This window comes from Anabrus simplex, chromosome 1 (assembly GCF_040414725.1).
Source record: "Anabrus simplex isolate iqAnaSimp1 chromosome 1, ASM4041472v1, whole genome shotgun sequence".
Lineage (NCBI taxonomy): Eukaryota > Metazoa > Arthropoda > Insecta > Orthoptera > Tettigoniidae > Anabrus > Anabrus simplex.
Window position 1 is genome coordinate 1,063,056,069 of NC_090265.1, and position 22,769 is coordinate 1,063,078,837.

The 22,769-nt window shown below is 39.1% G+C and overlaps 1 protein-coding gene across 2 annotated transcripts in view; it reads right to left on the reverse strand.

Moving 5' to 3' along the window:
- Blm (Bloom syndrome helicase) overlaps positions 1-22,769 on the reverse strand; it is a 194,110-nt gene that overhangs the window by 151,992 nt on the left and 19,349 nt on the right. Inside the window, exons 2-4 of one of the 2 annotated variants that reach the window (XM_067137119.2) lie at positions 22,148-22,254; positions 15,050-15,241; positions 401-471 (exon numbers count right to left, since the gene is read on the reverse strand). In XM_067137119.2, the coding sequence (XP_066993220.2) occupies positions 401-471; positions 15,050-15,241; positions 22,148-22,254 (370 nt within the window). The remainder of the gene's footprint in view (positions 1-400; positions 472-15,049; positions 15,242-22,147; positions 22,255-22,769) is intronic. The other variant, XM_067137120.2, reaches the window with a different exon arrangement.

The window sequence follows — 22,769 nt, forward strand, 5'->3', positions numbered from 1 at the left end:
TTTTGAACAAACTGATTATGTTGATTTTTCTCCCAAATTTTACAAAAGTCATATATAACAATAATAGCAAGTATATTTTTTACCGTTATACATTCTCGCTATAACTATAACAGACTTCTACTGAAGTTTACACTGCCACACTTGAACAAACATTGATCACCTAATGAAGGCAAAACACAGTAGTACAAAATAAAAAATAAGAGGGAGTTATCAAGCATATGATGCATGCACTTATTATCCATCCTCAACTTAATAAGTTGCTCTTCTCTGTTTTTCCCTTTTCTGGTTATGTATTATATTTAATGTTGAACTGATATTTGTAAAGTAAGTTAGAAATCATTATCATCATCATCAGTGCCTACTTTCCTAAACTCTACAAGCAAAAAAACACCTCTCATACCTGCCCATCCTCACTGCAGACAGGATTAGCCAAAAAATCTTGTGTATGTGGATCATCATCATCTTCAATAACTGTAACATTACAAGTGTGTGTTAATACCTCATATCACAGAAAACATATCTAGCCAAATTAAAATTCCTAAAATATTAATTGCTGCTGATCTGAAAAATCTATAAAGGAAAATTTATATCTCCACTGCAATAAAGTACCACATTTACTCGCGTATTAGACCCATATTTCCCCCACTTTTACAGCCAAATAGAGTAAACAGCAGTCCAATATGCGATAACCTCAAATTTTGTGCAATGAACACACGACTTCTAGGCTACAAAGAGCTATAAATTGTACATGTAAAGATTCTACACTATTCTTTAACAAACTTATGAAAGTATTTGAGTTATACTGGCTATTTTCATTGGAAGACAGCATTTCTAAATGTAAAAAGACAAATGGTGAACACGACATTTCAGCCTACATATAAAGTAAATACTGTATACAGTAGTCAGTTTTATTTACTCATATCACATCATTCATTTCATCTCCTTAATTCCTCTGATGAGGTTGATGTCAGGAAGGGCACATGGTCGAAAAAACTTGCTGTGAAGATTCGTCTCACTTCATACTCGACCCCATAGAGAAAAGGGATAAGGCTATCGTACGATCATATTATGCAATATTGATACAAAATAACTTAATGGTCAGACATTTGTCTCTGTCAGTTGAGCAGTAGGCCTACCACACAGTAAACCTGAGTAAACTTGATCACTGTTTTCATTTGAATTATCGTCTTACGCCAACTTCCCTGCTACCGGCATGTTGTCATTACAAGTGACGTCATTTTCACTGCCACCTCGTCAGCTATGCACTGCAATCGAGAGCATTCAAGATCCTGTCTTTTTTAACTTTTAAAAAATAGTTTCGTTCCCGGCTATAGAGTCCAAACAGTGTGAATCTATTCCCAAATGGTTTCTGGAGATGGTCTCTGATATTCCCACTTGGTGTATGTGTAGCAGAAGCCACTCCTTTTGAATAAAGCCATGCTGTATAAAGTGTGCCAAACCACCAGCTGATAACTAGGGTATGTTATGAGTTGTACTTTCAAATGTAATACGTAGTGACTGGAAGCATTTTTGTGTTAACTACAGCTGTTGAAAACTACGCCCTTATTTTAAAGTATATTTCATGCTTGCTATCTACGTTTATCACATCAGGATTTACCTAAACAGCTGTAAATGAGATAAGAGAGACCGCATTGTTTAGGTTAGGTATGTTATTGCCTGTATACAGTAGAGTCTCGTTAATCCGAACAAATTGGGACCGGAGTCTGTTCGGATTACGAAATTTTCGGATTAACCGGAAAATATTTTCTAATAATAATGTTATTGTTTTTACATCCCGCTAACTACTTTTACGGTTTTCCGAGATGCCTAGGTGCCGGGATTTTCTCCCCCAGGAGTTCTTTTACGTGCCAGTAAATCTACTTACACGAGGCTGACATATTTGAGCACCTTCAAATACCACCGGACTGAGCTAGGATCGAACGTGCCAAGTTGGGGTCAGAAGGTCAGCGCCTCAACCGTCCCCTGAGGAAAATAGTTTCTACAGTACAGTACATACTGTAATTTGAAATGTTCATTCTTTAGCAGTTACTGATGTGATGTTTAAGAGACGCTGGCTTAACACTGCATCTTCGAGTAGGTTCCAATCACTACGGAAAAAGAAACTAACAGACTTTGTAAAGATAAACGACCAGTGATTGATGGTTTATGATGAGTAATTATGTTTCCATTAAGTTATTCTAGTAAAAGATGACTAATAAAATGCAAGTAAATCTTCATTCTATAATATGTTTTTTCATTTCAATAAGGATATTTAAAAAAATTAATATTTCAGTTCGGATTAACGTGACTCTAGTGTAGTGCCAAAAGCTCCACAATGGAAAGAATAAAAATAAATAACAGGAAAGTTTGCTGCATTTCGTACGTTCGTTGTCTCTATTTTTTTTATTAACGCATACCCTAGTATGTTTTGTCTGGCGTCTCCAAAGATCGTTAAAAGTAAGTGGGGACATAAAATCAATTATATTATTTTTATTATTTGTTACGTACGTTGGGGAGTAAAACAATCGTTATGATTGGATAGTTTTTATCACGTTTTACACTTACTTCTCTCCAAAAATATCTATACTGGCCCAAGTTACGAGATATTAAATGACCACTTTGTTAATGATCTCGCCTGCTATATAAATAGCAACAACCATGAATATTTCTGAACTAAATTAAACTAGTTTCCTCATCCCGAGGTGGTGCAGCTCTTTTCAGACACGCCCCCAGTGGAGGGGAATTACATGTACCATATTTACCGCATATCAACCTTCCTGCCATTTGGAAATCTCTGGCAGTACGGTACCAGATCGAACTCAAGACTCCCTAGAACAGCAGCTAATTGTGCTAACCAGTACACTGGCGGACATTCTTAACTATAAAACACAGACATATAGCATGACTGATGCACGCTTGCAATGCACGGGTCGGACACAAAACTATTCACCTATTTATGCGACATCATGAGAGCTGCAGTAGGCCTACGCTACGGAGGTGAACATTTCTTGACTATGGAACACAGATGTACTGCCTGACATCAACGCGTGTTCTCATTGCATCAGTCATACAGACGAAACTATTGACAGATTTGTTTCTAAGCGGAATCATTGGTCTTCTCTGACGAATTACATTTGGGGGGGGGGGGGTCTTGTATGCAAGATTTCATTTTTCATTTTGTCCTCTCGAAAAGCCAGGGCGAGGTCTAATACGCGAGGGGGTCTAATACATGAATAAATACTATAATGATGCAGTCAAAACCAGTTATAACAACTCCAAAGGGACCACCAATTAACGATTGTTATAGGCGAAAGTTGCACTAACACAGTATCAATATAGGATTTAGACAGGACAGATTTTGCCATATATCCAATACGTCGTTAAAAGTGAAGTCGCAATAAACAGTTTTGACTGTATATAGAGATAAATTTTACCAGTATTTGATCATCCCTGATAAATTTGAATCATTACAGATTGCATGGACTGACAAAAATTAAAGCTTTCATATGTTTAAGAACATTATCGTTCATGAATTACATCTAAGATGTCTGATCAATATTCACTGCAGTAGATATCCTTAGCCTTTAGAAAATAGTTAAATCATACAATTAAAATCTAGATTCAATTTAATTTCTGTGAGGATATAATGGCATTTGTAAAACTCTTGAGTTTTATCAGCATGTTGTTGATCAAACTAAAGATCAAGTGATACGTGCAGCACCACACCTTTCACAAAGCATTTTCTATGTGTTAAACTTGGGTTGACATGACTGTAGAAGAAATGAGGAAATTTTTACGCTTGATGCTCAATACTGGGATTAATCGGAAACCTATTCTGAAGATCTTATGGACTAGATATGGATCCCGTTTTAGAATTCTCTATATTTTCTACAGTAATGTCCTGAAATTGATTTGAAATGATTACCGCATTTCTACACTTCAGTATCTAGGAGCATTTTTCACAAGATATCACACATTAAAACTGTATTAGAATGTAAAGTTCATAGCCTATAATGCCTCTAATTTTACCGGTTTCTTTGTGATTAAAATTTTCTATGTTCAAGTGTCATTCTTGTTTTAAAAATATTGTCAAGCCAGCAGCAAAATGGGACAGACTATTGCTGGGAGTGAAATGTTAACTTGAAACTAAGCTTAGCCTACACCAATAGTTTTTGTGTTCTTTTATGAATCAAATTTAGTACAATTACCTCTGTTTCCAGAGTGCTACTGATGTGCTCTAGAGTTGACGTAGTAGCATTCCATCCAGTTGCTTGAAATTGATTTATAGATCTGCCACACTCTAAAAATCGATTTGAGGGTATGCAAATGGATTCACTTTATCTTGTGAAAGGAGATAAGGAAAGAAATATATGTGAATCTCACTGTTGTTCATCCTACAAGAGGTTTATCATGTGATGGTACACATCACATCCCCACACTGGATTTATTACAGCATATTATTATTATTATTATTATTATTACTTTATTGGTGTATTAAAGTAAGAATATTTGAAGCTGGAAAGTCTCCATGTTAGATATTAATAATTTATTTTGTAGACAGTTGGGAAACACACAGCTATTTCCAGGGAAATACATCAAAGGGACTCTTCAGTGAGTCATGCAGAGTCCAGCCTAATACATGCATATCCACAAGTCAAACTTTGGGCGTAGTAGGGATGTGTTACCATGCGTTACCATAGCATAGATATCGCTCGCTCATGATTGGACAGACAGGCCGGTGCAAGTTTGAAGATAGTGAGCAGTGCAGATGAGAAAAGTCTACATATATGCTATGAGGACGCAAATCAACTGAACAATTTATGGAGGCCTATTACTGTGAACAATTTTTGGCATACAATTTATGGAGGAGTTTACTGTGAATATCATCTACTATGTGAACATTAACAAGCATACGTTTGATTATGGATGAACGGAGTAGTGGTGTTGTTTGCTTCTTAATACAGTAGAAGTCCATAAATAGCGAGTACGGCATATAGCGAGAACTCCGTTATAACGACAGCTTTTTTCTGTCCCTTGAAAATTCCTATATTACGTAGGTGCTTTGAAAAGTTCTCGGAATGTACTAGAATTAAGTATCTTACGTCGGTGGAACTGCTTTTATTTTTCAACATAGTCTCCCTGTGGACTAATGCATTTGGTCCAGCGATGTTCCAATGTCTTGATTCCATCTCGAAAATGAGATTCCTCCAGGCCTGCAAAATACCTCTCCAATTCGGCTGTCAGTTCTTCCCTTGTAGAAAATCTCCGTCCACCGAGGAAAATTTTCAGCTTGGGGAATAGACGAAAGTCTGATGATGCCAAATCAGGTGAATAAGGTGGATGTGGCAACAATTCGTACCCCAGTTCATGAAGTTTTAACATATGAATAGTAACACAGTAAAGGTTTCCACCTATTCGGTACTAATATGTCTTCATGAAGTTTTGCCATGGCAATAACACTTGTGTGCGGCGGAGCATTGTCCTAATGAAGGATGACCTTTTTCCTTGCCAAACCAGGCCTTGTTTCGCGTATCTTTTCCTGTAGTTGGTCTAGGAGGTTTGCATAGTATTGCCCTGTAATTGTTTGGCCAGTAGGAAGATAATCTATCAGTAAAATGCCTTTTGCATTCCAGAAAACTGAGGCCAGGACCTTTCCGGCCGAACGCACTGCCATTGCTTTCTTTGGTGGTGGTGAATCAGCATGTTTCCACTGCTTTGACTGCTGTTTTGTCTCTGGGGTATAGTAGTGGACCCAAGTTTTATTGTAGTCACAAACCAGCGCAAAAAATCTTGTTGGTTGCACTGAAAACGGGTCAGACTTTGTTCGGACATTTCCAATCTGGTGCGTTTATTGTCCAATGTAAAGAGCCCCGGCACCCATCTTGCGGATAATTTTTTCATACCCAATTCGTCGGTTAAAATATAATATACCCGTTCAGAAGATATCCCTACAGCTTCAGCAAACTCCCGCACTTTCAGTTAACGATCCTCCATGACCATTTTATGCACTTTTGCAATAAATTCTGGGGTCGTAACACTTTTTGGCCATCCACTACGTGGATCATCAGTCAAGCTCTCCCGACTAAATTTAAACTCGCTGGTCCACTTGGCAACAGTTGAAAATGAAGGAGCAGAGTCCCCCAGTGTTTTCTGAAAGTCGGCATGAATTTCCTTTGCTTTCATACCTTTCTTTACGAAGTATTTAATCACTGCTCGAATCTCAGTTTTTTTCCATTGTCACAAATCACTATGCAGGAACAACAACAAAGAGTTGTCACTACCACACTTCTGCAGCTAGAGCACTGATGCGCCACGTGTTCACTCACAAAGGATGTGTGATATTGCGCGGGAACCTCGTTGCTCTAGCAGTGACATCTAGCGGTGATTCCGAGAACTTTTCAAACCGTCCTCGCACACTGTGTAGTATCCTTCGGTTACAGCGAGAACCCTAATACTGATGCATCCATTATTACAAGTGATTAAGTGTGCGTAATTTTTTCCACTATCAATATTTATGCACCCCACAATTATATTGAATATGATCGATCATCTTCGGTATAGATAATTTGCTATGTGTACTAGCGAGCTTTCTCGTCGACATTTGAACTCGAAGGTGATATCGTCGATTGGTAATATTGTCTGGTGTTCCATAAGCACAATCCGAAATGAAAGAGAACATGGTTTTGTAATAAATGCGTAAATAACGTGGCCGATAGCAGTAGTTAACTCGTTAAAATAAAGGCTGAAGTAAACGATCGCTTAATTTTAAAACTATGTACTGAAATTAAGCAAGAATGTGATACACCTCAAGATACGGCGCAGAGTGGATGGCTGATTTCGGAGGTTAGTTTATTCAGTACAACCTTGTCAGGCGTTTCTGCAAGGAACAAGGAAAGATAATGTGTTAAGCAAGAAAACAGACTATTGAATACACGAATAAAAACTATCCAACACGAATACGTCACGTATGTACTGGTACAGTGAAAGATATAGGCTATCTACAGTTTCTAAAGATGCAATGAGAGTATTAAAAGGCGTGAAAAAGATGAGAGAACAAATGCACTATGAAAACCTTTTCCACTGGGGCTTATTAAATAAAAACAGTGTATTAAAAAGTGTGTAAAATACCTGACAACAAATATAAAGACATTTGCAGTGGGGCCCCGTAAAATTATCAGTGCATTACTGCAGATCACAGTCTTCAACCATGAATTATTAGGAGGTTAACCTCGGCTATATGTGAGAGAAATGACGGACTGTCATCTTGAATACGACAACACTGATCGATTTGAATCGAAACTCGACAGTGCAAGCTTCAGCATATGCGCACCGCTGAAAGATGCAGATGCCTGTCCACTTCATGGATTTGTCTTCATTTCATGACTTTTTCAGTATCTATAACGGGGCTGCCACAAAACAAATATGCACTACGCTATTCAACTTCACACAATTATGTTCCTAATCTTCACAGTCTATCACGCGAGAAATATTTGCTACCCTTCACTGCATCAATCAACACAAAATACATTTCTAACTTCTGAATGGAATGTGAAATACCAGCACTAACAGGCTTACTTGGTTATTCAGCAATATCAATGAAAACCGGAGAGCAAAACTGAACTCTCTTGAGGCTAATGGCTTGCTTCCTGAAGCTATAATTTACTCCCTAAAATTCAGGAATTCAAGGCCATTTCCCATTTTCGAGTAACTTTCCCGGACCTGCCTCCTGTGGCTAGGGCTCTAAATCTGTGTTGAAAACCACGTATCTTTCACAGGGAATGGTGCGGAAAAATTTCAGGGCTAGGGAAAATTTGATCGTACTGAGTGGAAATAATGAAATTTTATGACATGATAAATGAGGCATTTTAAATAGATTTAATATGACGTGAATTGGGACTTCAAATTTACGCTGCGATAAGAGAGAAATCGTCTTAATGAGGAACACGCACTACGAAGTTACACTGTATTTCCTCGCCTCTGGTTAAATTTCGAAAAGACTATTCTCAAATAAAAAGATTATCATTACTGGTGCTTGAAACATGTTTTCATGATACATATGAGGTTAAGTTAGGTTAGGTGACTGTTTGAATACGAAAACTGAAAAGTTTGCCGAAGAAGCCACTGGAGTGATACTACTCCAGTTCTTCAGAATAAAACTGAACATCCGCGTTCACGTTGTCACAGAATGAGAAAAAAATAACTTACGAGTAAGCCGTAGAATGGAAATCTGCAAAAACGCAAGTTTTGAACAAACAGATAGCCGTTATACACCGATTGTAGTGCGTGTGGGTTATTTCCTGACTTTTACAAAAAAATCGGATATAACAACAATCCGCTATAGCAATTAAATTTTTTGCCATTATGAATTCTCGCTATAACAGACTTGCTACTGTACTTCTACAATGCTTTGCTAAGGTACTGAACTTGGTCTTCTAAATCTCATGGCAACTTTTGGTAATCTATGGCCCTTTTCAAGGCATAGATCAACAGAATGTGTTTGTGCAAGCAAAAGTCTCTCTGAAAAAACATGTGTTGGTGTCAGTCAAAAAAGGAGGTACAGTATCAAAGTGATATGCCATGTGTTGATAGTGAGAGCTGGCAAGTTGTGTTGATACACAGAAAGGGTGAAGGCCAATATAACTTATATTGTACATGCATTGTAATAATATTGGTCATCGGACTCACTACAAATGATAGTGTATTCCTAACTGTCATTTCCACTGCTTGTTCCTTTTATTCTAGGAATATAGAGTGTGTATATGAGTCGTCCAGCAGTTGTAAATATTTAATGAGTGTGTTGCTGTCTTATATGTGTTGTGGTTGATGAAGGGCTAATGTATAGATTATAGTTAGGTCAGAATATAAATAGTTTATTTTCAATTAGTGGAGAAGTTACTGGAGAACCTGGGTGCAGTTCCTACCTGTTTATTCGTTTTCAGGGCGTTAGGTAAGGCCCAATTCAGCCGAGTTTCAGTTTTGTAGCTCTATGAACATGACCTGAGGGGAATCTTTTATGCATTACCATTTCTTATTACTGCTCTTGTTATTAATATTCTAAACTGAAGGATCCCGTGGTGACCTCTGGCGGCCATTTACCTGCAAATTATGCATTACTAAGATTAGAATTTATTTACTCACTTATGCCTTTGCTAGCAGGACCTAGTGTTTACAGTGCACTATGTCTTCTGGTATAGGCTACAGCAATTTTGTTACTTTCATAGATCTGTCTCTGTCTTATCCTTGGATTTGACAATATGAAAGTGACTGAGGTACGAGCGATGCTAGTAATGCCAATCCTTATGCAGCCAGTCCCTGCTATGAATGGTGTGAAAATGTTGTTCATAGGGTCGGCTGGTGTATGCATTTCAGTGGGCTTGGCAGACTGATATGTAATGGCAACTCTGGGTCGGCGAGGAAAGCAACGGGAAACTACCTCACTCCTCATTTCCCTAGTACGCCTCTTCAGTGATGCCTAGGCCATCTATAACAGCTGATGGCAGAGCTGTTGAGGATACCACCAGCGGCATCGCTGACGGACTGAACATACATACATTTACTCACTTATCTTAAATTTAATTTTATTGGAAGTCACCAAGTATTAATCATATTAAATTATGATACAAAATTTTTGATCAATGTATTTTTTTAATGTTATGTATAATGTCCAAACGTGAAGTGATTATTTATTTCATTTATTTTATCTATTCATATTTTATAATATTACAACTAGCAAATGTACCCGTGCTTCGCTACGGTATTCCACATTGTATACGGATATCGAAGTAAATTACTGTACATGAAGTGAATAAAAATTTTTAAACTGCATGTCTCTTGACGTTATCCGAGAAACAGCATAGGAAGGTACACAGACGTTGTTTCCAATGTAAAATGCGAGTTGAGGAGTTGTGATGATAATGACAGGTCCACTTGTCTACCGCAATTCACTATGCATAACATCAATCACATTTTGATGGGTAATTTTTTTTATAATCTGTGGCACCCTTGCAAGGGGGCACCTATTCCTAACAATAAAGAGAATCAGCTAAAAGAGTTTTGAAAAATTCACGCTCCCTTGCTGTCTGCTAGTCAAATCGAGAAGGGTATTATACATTACAATTGTACACAGGCATTGGAGGAGGTCCCCATTCCTACTGCCAGTTAAAGTCGATGTGGGGAGTACTGATTACAACAGCAGACGCCCTCCAGCTGACATTCACTATTGATTTGTAAAGTATTAATTACAATGTCAGACACACCCTCTTCTAGATCGCTACAAATCGACTTCAGCGAATAAACGTAGATCGACATACGGAAGTATATGCATGTTCACCTACATTTACAGAATATCTGCTGCTAAACGGTGCATGATATCGAAAAGCAGATTGTACAGTAAGACACCTCTGCCCTCATATTTCCTCGTATCTCATCTATTTAAAGGTATGATTGAGCAGAAACATTGAATAGGGTGAAACTTGTCTAAGATTTTCACACAGTGAATTACTTTTCATACAGGTCCAAACATAGAATTTGGCTCACATATGGCTACTGGGTGGGCCAATATTCGTGTAGAAGTTGATGATCCCATCTTTCCTATAAGTGAATCAAACCATCAATTACACATGTACAAAGTGGAAAATTTAGGCAAATCCAGAAATACAGCCAAATTTAACGTACAAAAAAGCTATAATTTTGCCAAATTTCAATTTTCTAACTTGTCTAGGAGATTCTGTCGCCATCTTCATATAAAGGAGGGGGTTAAAAATGAGGACTTTCAGGAAACTTTTAAGCCCATGAAACCTATAAGTTATCGTTCTGGATAAATATCACCGACTGTGTTCTTAAGCAGATTTGAAACTCCCAGCGTGTTCTCCTCAGAGAATTATGAGAATTTTAGATTTTTCTAGGGATCCCGAAGTCATCAGCTTGTCTGGTACCAAGTTTTAAGTTTCTAAGATGCCTAGAATGGTCTCATTAAATCATGTCTGTTTTCATTTTAATGCCTTAATTTATATATATAGTACAGTATATATAGATCGCTCCAAACTGACTTCCATTCATTAATACAGATTATATTTCACCCGCTTCCCTAGTGGTTCTAGGGGTGTCTTACTCCCAAAGTATGTTTTCCAGGTAGTAAGTCATACTTGAAAGTCACACTGGAACATACACACGTCCACTATCTTGGTTATTTTTGACAATTTATTTTCTAACCTTCTCACCCCCTATGCCGAAGGGGGCTGAAGTTGGACTTTAAAAATCCGGAATGTTACTATTCATCTCAACGACCCGGAAAACTATGGACTCGGCAGTATATTCGATTATTTTTATATCTCACTTCCCCCTCCCCCACCCTAAATGGGGCGAAACATTGTGTCGTAGTATTCATCTCAGCGGCACTATTTTTGATTATTTTTAAGTTCAATCCCCTCGCCCCCACCACAAAGGGGGATGAACTTGGACTTTAAAAAAATCCGGAGTGTCACTATTCATCTCAGCGACCCCGACAACTATGGAGTCGACACTATTTTTGATTATTTTTATATACCACTCTCCCATCGTCCCCCCATCACGAAGGGGACTGAACTTGAAAAAAATTTCGGAGTATCATTATTCATCTCAGCGACCCCGAAAAGTATGGATTCGACACTACTTTCGATTATTTTTATATCTCAGCCCCTTCGTCCCCCGCCCCTAAGAGTTCCTGGGGTGTCCTACACCCACGTGGTTTGTCTCCCGATACTAAAAATTCGAAGCGTACAATTCTCCCCGGCGACCCTGAATACTATGTCTTCGACACTATTTCCCCAAAAGGGGATGAACTTGGACTTAAATATCCGGAGTCTCACTATTCATCTCAGCGGCCCCGACAACTATGGAATCGACACTATTTTTGATTATTTGTATATATATCACTCTCCATCGCCCCCACCATGAAGGGGGCTGAACTCGGACTTCAAAAAATTCCGGAGTGCCGCTATTCGTCTGAACGATCCCGGAAAGTATGCATTCGACACTACTTTCGATGATTTTTACAGTATATCACCTAGTCCTCCGCCATTAAGCGTTCCTGAGGTGTCCTACCCCCAAGTGGTTTGTCTCCTCATACTAAAAATCCGAAGTGTACAACTCACCTCGGCGATTCCTAAAACTATGTATTCGACACTATTTTCGATTAATTTTATATATCACTCCCTCTTCGTCCTCCACCCCAAAAGGGGATGAACTTGGACTTATAAAATATCCGGTTTCTCAATATTCGTCTCAGCGACGCCGACAACTATGGATTGAAAAATTATTTTAGATTATTTTTATGTATCACTCTCCCATCAACCCCCCCACCAAGAAGGGGGCTGATCTGAGACTTTAAAAAATTCCAGAGTGTCACTATTCATCTCAGCGACCCCGAAAAGTATGGATTCGACACTATTTTCGATGAATTCTATATCTCAACCTCCTTGCCCCGCCTGACTCTAAGGGTTCCTGGGGTATATTACCCCCACTTGGTTTGTCTCCTGATACTAAAAATCCGGAGTGTACAATACACCTCGACGACCCCGAAAACTATGTATTCGACACTATTTTCGTTTAATTTTATATATCACTCCCCCCCTCGCCCCCACCCCAAAGGGGGCTGAACATGGACTTTAAAAAAATCCGGAGTGTCACTATTCATCTCAGCGACCCCGAAAAGTATGGATTCAACACTATTTTTGTTAATTTGTATATCTGAACCCCTCGCCCCCCCATCCAAAAGGGTTCCTGGGCTGTCTTACCCCCACATGGTTTGTCTCCTGATACTAAAAATTCGGAGTGTACAATTCACCTCGGCGACCCCGAAAACTATGTATTCAACACTATTTTCGTTTAATTTTATATATCACTCCCCCCTTGCCCCGTACCCAAAAGGGAGCTGAACTTTGACTTTTAAAAAAATCGGGAATGTTACTATTTATCTCAGTGACCCCGAAAACTGTGGATTCGACACCTTTTTCAATTTTTTTTATACATTGCCCCCCCTGACCCCCGCCAATCCTAAGGGAGCTACGGATGGCTTACCCCCACAGTGCTCGTCTCCGGATAGTAAATCATAAGTGTACCAAGTTTGATTGAAATTGCTCGAGTGGTTTAGGAGGAGATGTGTCATTTACACACATACATCAATTTTTATATATAGTAAGATTAGTGTCCAACAATAGGGTATATTTTAATTAATATTACCATATCCAAACCACACCTGGATGACTGGAGTGGGACATTGATGATGATGACGATTACAATCTCCAGTAGGCATCTAGATTGTGTCTAAAATACAGACTATGGCTGTTTCCTAATGCTATTTGAAATGATGATAAATTCATCAATCTCAGTGGTGAAGTTGGTTATAGTCATTGACCTCTTTTTCCCCACAAGATTTTGATCCTGGCTGAGGTCAATAGCATTCGAGGGTGTTTAAATGTGACGACTCCATGTTGTAGGATTAGGGCATGTTAAAGAACTTATACAGAACAAAAAAAAAAAAAAAAAAAAACCTGACATTTTGATGTTTTTAAATCTACAGCAATTAAAGGTATAGATCTTTATACATACTTTGATGTCAGATTTTTATTTCATGTAAGTTCTTTACATGGAGTTCTTGAATTTTAATATTCACAAGTGTCATCAAACTCAGTTGGGATGAAACCAGCTATCCTGGGAAGGGAAGAATGACTAATAAGAGTGCTATCAAGTTTGGCAAAATTAAAGACTGCAATGAGGATGATGTGGGAAAAAACAGCAGAGGAAGTAAGTATTCAGAAGGCTGTCATGAGTGTGGTATATAAGAAAGTAATCTATGGTAACAAAATTTAACATGTAGATGTATATAAAAGGTACATCAGATGTTACCAGGAAGCATTTGGGAGAACAGTACCTACTAAGGTTCTGAAATTTGTGTAACAGCATGCACAATTTTCTTGCAACACTTTCTCATGAACAGGAGTTTGTACTTTTGAATGATACAGAGTGGAAGAATAGCCAAAGTGACCGAGTGCTCATATGCTTTATAATAGTTTGAGATCATTTTTTTTTTTTTTTTTTTTTTTGCTAGGGGCTTTACGTCGCACCGACACAGATAGGTCTTATGGCGACGATGGGATAGGAAAGGCCTAGGAGTTGGAAGGAAGCGGCCGTGGCCTTAATTAAGGTACAGCCCCAGCATTTGCCTGGTGTGAAAATGGGAAACAATGGAAAACCATCTTCAGGGCTGCTGATAGTGGGATTCGAACCTACTATCTCCCGGATGCAAGCTCACAGCCACGCGCCTCTACGCGCACGGCCAACTCGCCCGGTTAGTTTGAGATCATATACAGGTATTGTCACTAGGCACTTGCAGGCTCTTAAAGAGAAGAAAATTTCCAGCACTACAGCATCTCTTAAGAAAAAAGAAAAAAAAACAGTAACCTAGTTGATATGGATGTTACATTGCCAGCAAGTTGTGTTGATATACAGAAACAGTGAAGGCCAATAAAACTTGCATTGCATTGTAATAACTGGTCATCGGACTCAATACAAATGATAGTGTATTCCTAGCTGTCATTTCCACTGCTTGTTCCTTTTATTCTAGGATTATTGAGCATGTATAGGAGTCTTCCAGCAGTTGTAAATATTTAATGAGTGTGTTGCTGTCTTATATGTGTTGTGGCTGATGAAGGGCTAATGTTCTCATATACAGAATAAATTCCATATATTTCTAGGATTATCAACAGAGCATTGAATTTCTTATACAAACAGATGCTTCGGAATTTACTTTTAAAGGGCCAAGAGCAAATGTTTCCATACTATAAAGCCACTGATCATTACTAAATATGTGACAAACACATCACTTCTGTGTCCACCTTACGTTTACCCTTAGCGTGAAAAAGAAAGTTAGAATGAAAGTAAGTTTTCAGAACACGATAAAACACATAACATCAAATTCTATATGTAAAATTAAGATAAATGAGCTTCCACAGTTGAAAATATGCAAAAAGTTACATGAACTGGGATAAAATTATTAAATGATCAAAATTACCTGCATCTTCCCTGTTATCACTGCTGAGATCTACTATGTGTACACGATCATCTTCTTCTTCATCATCGTCGTCATCACTTGTAATAACACGAGATCTCCTTTTCCAACCCCTGGTGATCACATCTTCGTTTTCAGTCTTATCTTCTTCGGAAGAACATTTACTGTCACTGGTATTTATCTTCAAATCTGAAGCTATACGAATGAGTACAATGAGGAACACAGCATTATCGACTATAAATACTGTAAATAAATATAGTTAAAATTGTATCTGGTCTGCTGTTTAGCTTCTTACAATGGGAAAACTTCCAGGCTTGTTTTAACTTAAGCTCATACTTAGAATTTACTAATTCAGCAACAGGTCTCAGGATGAAGATTTGTATGACTACCCCCAAAGTCCCGTTTCTTGATATGGGGTTGAAGATTGGATGGGTTATATTGGCATGTTTTTAATGGCTGGATGCCCATACTGATGCCAGCCTCAGTTGAGGAACTAATGAAGATGAAATGAATTATGGTGAACTAAATTGGGTAAAGAGGTGGAAGGAATCAACAATGGCATATGAATAGGAATTTCCCAGCATTTGCCTGGAAGGAAAAAAATGGAAAACAGAAGAAAACCATTCTCAGGACAGCAGATGGTGGGGTTCAAATCCATGCATCTCCCACATGCAGAGTTTGGTTCTACAGCCGTAGTGTGTTAACACACGTGGCCACTCCGCTTGGTCAAGATGTAGGTTATATTATTTCAAAATTGCAGCATGAACTATGGGTTTACAGGATGATCTGAATAGTTATTTCACTTCTCTGTGAATAGTGTTGAGTATAGGGGGAACTGTAAAAATATACTACAATTAAATTGTCTTAAAACATTTTTGTTCACCACATTTTCATTTGTAGTCCATCACACAGGATTGTTTCTATGGTCTCCAGCCCACAGTGCTCAAGAGAGTTGTGGTACTAAAGATCATTTGCCTACCTGTTCATCACACACACTTTTCTGAATGTAATATACACAATTCTAAGAAACGGACAGAGAGGAGGGACTTACCACGTAAGACTGCATGGATAGAGTACATATAAAAGAAAGGGTTATCATTTCAGATGTATCAAGTATGATCTACACCTATAGGAATTTTAGTTTAGTTACAGTATCCTTTGGTGGAAAATTTGCACAGCAAATTTCAATCAATCTGTTGTTGTCTGCATTTCAATAGTATAAAGAATTGTAGGTTTGCAGCTAACTACAATGACAACCTGGTACTCATTTTTTTCATTCTAGCTTTTAATTAGATCAGCATTTTAAATTCAGTACAACAGGCAAATACAACAAACTGCATTACCTTAGTGCTTCTCATGTCAGACATGTCATTTGTTGTATCACACATTTTAAACATTAGTGGAAAAATCTGCATGACTAGTATTGATCAAAATCCAATTTAAAAACTTTTTTTCCCCTAATACAAAGGTTTGTGATGGAGTAAGTTCTGGTGACCACACAATGAAAATGAGGTACCATGTGATTAGAGCAGAGGTGCTCAGCTGGGCACCTGCTGAGGCTATCCCAGTGCGGCCGGGCTGGCGTGATGTAAATGCAGGCAGCTTACATAGGAAGCATATGTCACACTGAAGTGAGGGAGCATTGCCGTTCGACTGTGATTAGGAAGCTCCCCTCCACTATTCAGTGAAGTGTTGATTGGGGTACATTATTTAAAATAAAACTTTATAATCACAATCAAAAACTGACCTTTTCAAGATATACCAATACTGCGCTCAATATATAGTCTATTTTATCTATTTATATAAAATATCATGTCCTGACTGACACATTCATCATCTGATAATATAGATGTTGATTCCCATAGGGAACCTGAAATATTTGTCCCGAATGAGTAAATTTATAATATCCAATAACAGACCATGTATATTGGTATTATAGATTCATCATCACTGAGCCAAAACTATTGGACATAAAGAAATGAAATTTTGGGGACACTTCTATATCACTAAGGGAGGATTTTTGGATATTCTGTTGCTAAGGGGATGAAAAGAGGGTGAAGTTTTAAAATGAGTATGTATATATCTCATAAACTGAACAGTTTATAGATGTAAAAATTGGGAAACAGGTATTTTTTGTTTTTGGAAAATCCACTTAAGGGGGGGTTGAAAATAAGTGAAAAATGGGTTGAATCCTTTTTATGAGGATACAAACTGAAGGTGTTACAGATGTGGAAATTGGTACATGGAATCTCCTTTAAAAATAAAGAAACACATTCTTTTTTGTTTTCCAAAAATCCACTTAAGGGGGAAAGGGGGATGAAAGGAAGTGGAAATTGGGGTGAATTTTTAAAATGGGTATATCTCAAAACATTAATATATTAGAGGCATAAAAATTGGTATTTGGAATCTCTCTTAAAAAATAAAGAACACACATCTTTTGTTTTTGGAAAATCCACTTTAAGGGGGGTATTAGAAGAAGTGAAAATGGGGTGAATTTTCAAAATGAGTACATCTCAAAAACTTAACATGTTACAAATGTAAAAGTAGGTATTTGGAATCTGCTATAAAAATTAAGAAACACATATGTTTTTGCTTTCAAAAAATCCACTTAAGGCGATGGTGGAAAGGACTTTTTTTTTTTTTTTTTGCTAGGGGCTTTACGTCGCACCAACACAGATAGGTCTTACGGCGACGATGGGATAGGAAAGGCCTAGGAGTTGGAAGTAAGCGGCCGTGGCCTTAATTAAGGTACAGCCCCAGCATTTGCCTGGTGTGAAAATGGGAAACCACGGAAAACCATTTTCAGGCCTGCCGATAGTGGGATTCGAACCTACTATCTCCCGGATGCAAGCTCACAGCCGCGCGCCTCTACGCGCACGGCCGACTCGCCCGGTGGTGAAAAGGACTGAGAAAAAGAAAAAAAAAGTTTGAATTCTTTAATGGGGATACTTATATTTCAAAAACTGAATATGATACAGATGTGAAAATTGGTATTTGGAGTCTCCTTTACGCTGTGGTGTCTCATCTAGTATTGTGTGAACAGCGGCCAAATGCAATGGCGCGTCAACTGGGCGTTCACTCCAAATATGAGGTGCATGCGACAATCCGATTCCTATGGGCCAAAAGGAAGATTTGCACGGATATTCACCGAGAAATTAGTGCTGTGTATAGGGAGCGGGCCATTTACCGGCAAGGTATCGTAAAGTGGTGTCAGCAATTCGAAGCCGGACGCACGGATATCATGGACAACCATCGCGAAGGCAGGCCCACAACGTCCAGGACCCATGCAAAGGTCAACAGTGTGAATGCGATCAGTAGACAGAACCGGCGCATTAAACTGAGAGAAATCGCGACGCAGCTGAACATGTCGTATGGCAGTGTGTTCACCATTGTTCACAAGGACCTTGGATATTGTAAGCTGTGTCAAAGATGGGTCCCACGTCTTCTCACCGATGAGCACAAGGGACAACGTTTCCAATCCTCCCTGGCATTTTTGCAATGCTATGCCGCAGACGGCAACGGGTTTCTGCGGCGAATCGTCACAGGTGACGAAACGTGGGTCCACCACTTCACCCCTGAAACGAAGCAAACATCAATGGAATGGGTGCACCCCTCATCACCACAACGAAAGAAGGCCAAGGTTCAACCTTCAGACAGTTATGGCGACAGAGTTCTTTGACATGGAGGGTTTGCTGCACGTGGAATTCATGCTGAAAGGAACGACAATCAACGCGGCATCGTATTGCCAAACGTTGCACCGGTTGCGTAAAGCGATTAAAGAGAAGCGCCGCTGTGATTTTGTTGCATGATAACGCAACACCTCACAAGGTCCGCCAAACGAGAGAACTGCTGTAGCATTTTAAGTGGGAGGTCTGGCAACATCCACCCTACAGTCCCGACCTAGCGCCATGTGACTTTCATCTGTTCAGTAAGCTCAAAATGGAGCTCGGTGGTCAACGTTTTCAGACCGATGAGGAGGTGAAGGCTGCTATCTCCGAGTGGTTGCAGAACGCAGGAGGATATTTCTATGCATCCGGCATCGACAAGTTGGTTGTGCATTCGCAGAAATGTTTGGAGTCTCTTGGAAACTATGTGGAAAAGTGACGTTACAGTGTATGTCGTTATAGTCGTGTTGCTGTTGTATAGGTGGTGTAATAAATAGCCATAACGGGAAGTGCAACTTATTTTCTGATCTGCCCTCGTACATTTCTATGTCCCATGTTCCAGAGTTAGCTCTACCGGTAACCTGATCATCTTAGCCCCAAAGGGAAAATACCACAAACGTTGTTTACAAAAAGGTACTGGGGCAAGTGAAATTCAATTTTTCTGTTACTTTTTATACTTTAAGGATTTTTAGATAATGTCTTAGTGCAGTACTGAGGAACGCTTACTTTTATCAAATTAGGAAATCCAAGCGAGCGAAGCCATGGGTAACAGCCAACTTTCTTATATTACTTCATTCAAAGAAAACTGACACGTTATAATTTTTGTCTTAGAGTATACAAAGGTACAGACAGGGTTTAAGCATACAGGCTATGATGTATAATTCCTTGGATGGGAATGACCATATTTCCATTTTTTAAAATGTAAAATTCCTGTTATTCATTAAGTAGGAAGTAATATAATTACCAGGGTTAGGATTTTTAGGTGCACACCTTTTTTTTAGAGTAAATTAAATCGAGCTTGATAACTGCAGTCGCTTAAGTGCAGCCAGTATCCAGTATTTGGGAGATAGTGGGTTTGAACCCCAATGTTGGCAGCCCTGAAGATGGTTTTCTGTGGTTTCCCGTTTTCACACCAGGTAAATGCTGGGGCTGTACTTTAATTAAGGCCATGGCCTCTTCCTTCCCAGTCCTAGCCGTTTCCTGTCCCATCGTCGCCACAAGGCCTATCTGTGTCGGTGTGACCTAAAGCCAATAGCAACAACAACAACAAAGAGGGTAAATTAAAGCTGTTCGGAAAGATTTCACAGTGTGATAATTTGGTTTCTAGTTGTGAAAAGAGGTATTTTTCATACACCTTTTTCCCTTTTCTGGGATCTTTACCCCTTTTTCCCCCCAAACATACTCATAATGCCCTTTTCCCCCTTTTTTTCTTTTAAGTTTAATTCCAACTTATTCTATAAGATTTCTAATCAATATAAAATATTTAACATTCAACTAACGTCTCCTCAGCTTGCTGTGTACATACGAATAGTAAGTCTACCTCTTTTAGTAAACACCTACAACAATGGAAAAAATTGTGTGTTCGACAAAACCTCTTCCTCTTGCTTTACTGCTATAACGTAGCCTGCAATAATTCAATTGACAATGAGTGATTCTATCCCACCAGAATCAGTAACTCGCTGTTCGTGAATGTGAGTTTGTTACTGTGAGAGACATCACCTGTTCGCATGAAGGCGCAGGCTGGTGACGCAGAGATGTCAGCAACTGCACCCACGTAGTTCCGAGAATTGAGACTGGGTTCTGCTCGAAACTTCTAGAAATCGCTGAGACTGCAGTTCAAGCATGAATGAGAACTTTCTGATAACTGTCGTGGTGTTATAAGAGTATGTGGACAGCAAGCGAGTGAGCGCAAGAGTGAGTTGTGTGATAGTCGCATTGAGTTAGCAAGTTAACAACCTTACTTACTACTACCTATTTTTATTGGATCGGTCAAAACTGGTTAAGAAAATTGCCAGGAGCTGAATCTGGACCTCTTAGACTATAGACTATTAAAGTACACAAATGGCACTGTGATAGACGGCATGAACACATGATTAATAATGCAAATGAATGCTATTTGCTTTACGTTGCACCGACACAGATAGGTCGTATGGCGACGATGGGACAAGAAACGGCTAGGACTGGGAAGGAAGAGGCCATGGCCTTAATTAAGGTACATCCCCAGCATTTGCCTGATGTGAAAATGGGAAACGACGGAAAACCATCTTCAAGGCTGCCAACAGTGGGATTCAAACCCACTATCTCCCGGATGCAAGCTCATAGCTGCGCGCCCCTAACCGCACGGCCAACTCGCCCGGTCACAAATGAATGAATAGAAGTGTACTGTTCTTGGCACACAGTCAGCAACCTGAAGTGACTTGTTCTTCCCCAACATACACAAACTTAAATGCACCTGAAAATGCCAGACTACTGGAGGGGCCAGACTATTTCTTTGAGTTTGTGTGAGCTAAAATCCATACACGGAACATTGAACGATTGTGGAAATCATTGAAAACCAATGTTAAGATAGAAGGATCAGAGGGGGATATTGATTATTTATGTTTTTGAGTTTTTGTATATGCAGTGGCAGTGTAACTCTGGATACAAAATGCCCTGGAAAAAAGCCATGTCAATTTTCTTTTGTGATGTTGAAGAAGCATATTTGGGGAAGGAGGAGATGTCGATATGACCCAAGGACTATCTTCTGAATGCTGATGAGGTATGCAGTGTTTGTTTTTTTTTTTTTTTTTTTTTTTTTGCTATTGGCTTTACGTCGCACCGACAGAGATATGTCTTATGGCGACTGTGGGACAGGAAAGGGCTAGGAGTGGGAAGGAAGTGGCCGTGGCCTTAATTAAGGTACAGCCCCAGCATTTGCCTAGTGTGAAAATGGGAAACCACAGAAAACCATTTTCAGGGCTGCCGACAGTGGGGTTCGAACCTACTATCTCCCAAATACTGGATACTGGCCGCACTTAAGCGACTGCAGCTATCGAGCTCGGTAGTATGCAGTGTTGTGGTTAACAAGAAAAGAGGCAGCAGCAGCGAGCAAGCAATGAGGTGAATGTAAGAATGGAGTTGCTGCAGTCCCCATTCCTCTACCCAGGCAACCTATGGTTAGCACACGGAGTATCACCACTTGTTGGAAGCCAGGACAGCATTTTGTGCCACAGAATGTCTTGTTAGGGGAGTGAGGACAGCGTGTGATGCCAATAATGTTACAGCAACAATAAACAAACAAACAAACAAACAAACAAACAAACAAACAAACAAACTCTACAAGTTTCTACAATTTTGCTTTCCATCCAAACAAAGTAAGACCGTACAATAATTTTCAATAAGGATACATGCTATGATTATGGAAAAATATTCTGTCCAGTAATTTATTAAAACATACCTTTAGTAAATGACAGTTCATGAGGTTCTACAAAATCATCCAAAGATTCCCATAAATCATCATCATTTTCAGGAACGGGATTCTTCAAACTTCTGTTTAACGGGGAACTGAAAGAGAATACACAATGTTACATATGGCAAATTGAATAATAAAAATAAAATTAAGTGGTACCAAATTACACAAAAGTCATGTCAGAATAAACATAAAATTAGAGGCTCTGATCCCAGAGTGAACTACACTGTATAACAAAAAAACTACGCACCAGGAAGGAATTGTCTGGTGGCGATAAAAATCGATGGATGTGAGGAACAGACATAGAAAAACAAAAGATCAAAAGTGCAGAACAATTGAATGATTTATTGCAGAGTTAGAGTGTTACAAAGTGAGGATGTCAATAAGGTGTTGGTCCACCCCTGGCCTGGATGTAAGCTGTCACTCGACGTGCCAGGGACTGATAAAGTTCCCAGATGGTGTCCTGCGGAATTTAGTACCAAATGGTCTTGAACTGTTGGGCTAAATCGGCGACATTCTGGGATGTTTGCAATCGCCTTCCCATGACATCCCAAATGTGCTCTATGGGAGTGAGATCCGGCGACCGAGCTGGCCAAGGAAGGGTTGGGCA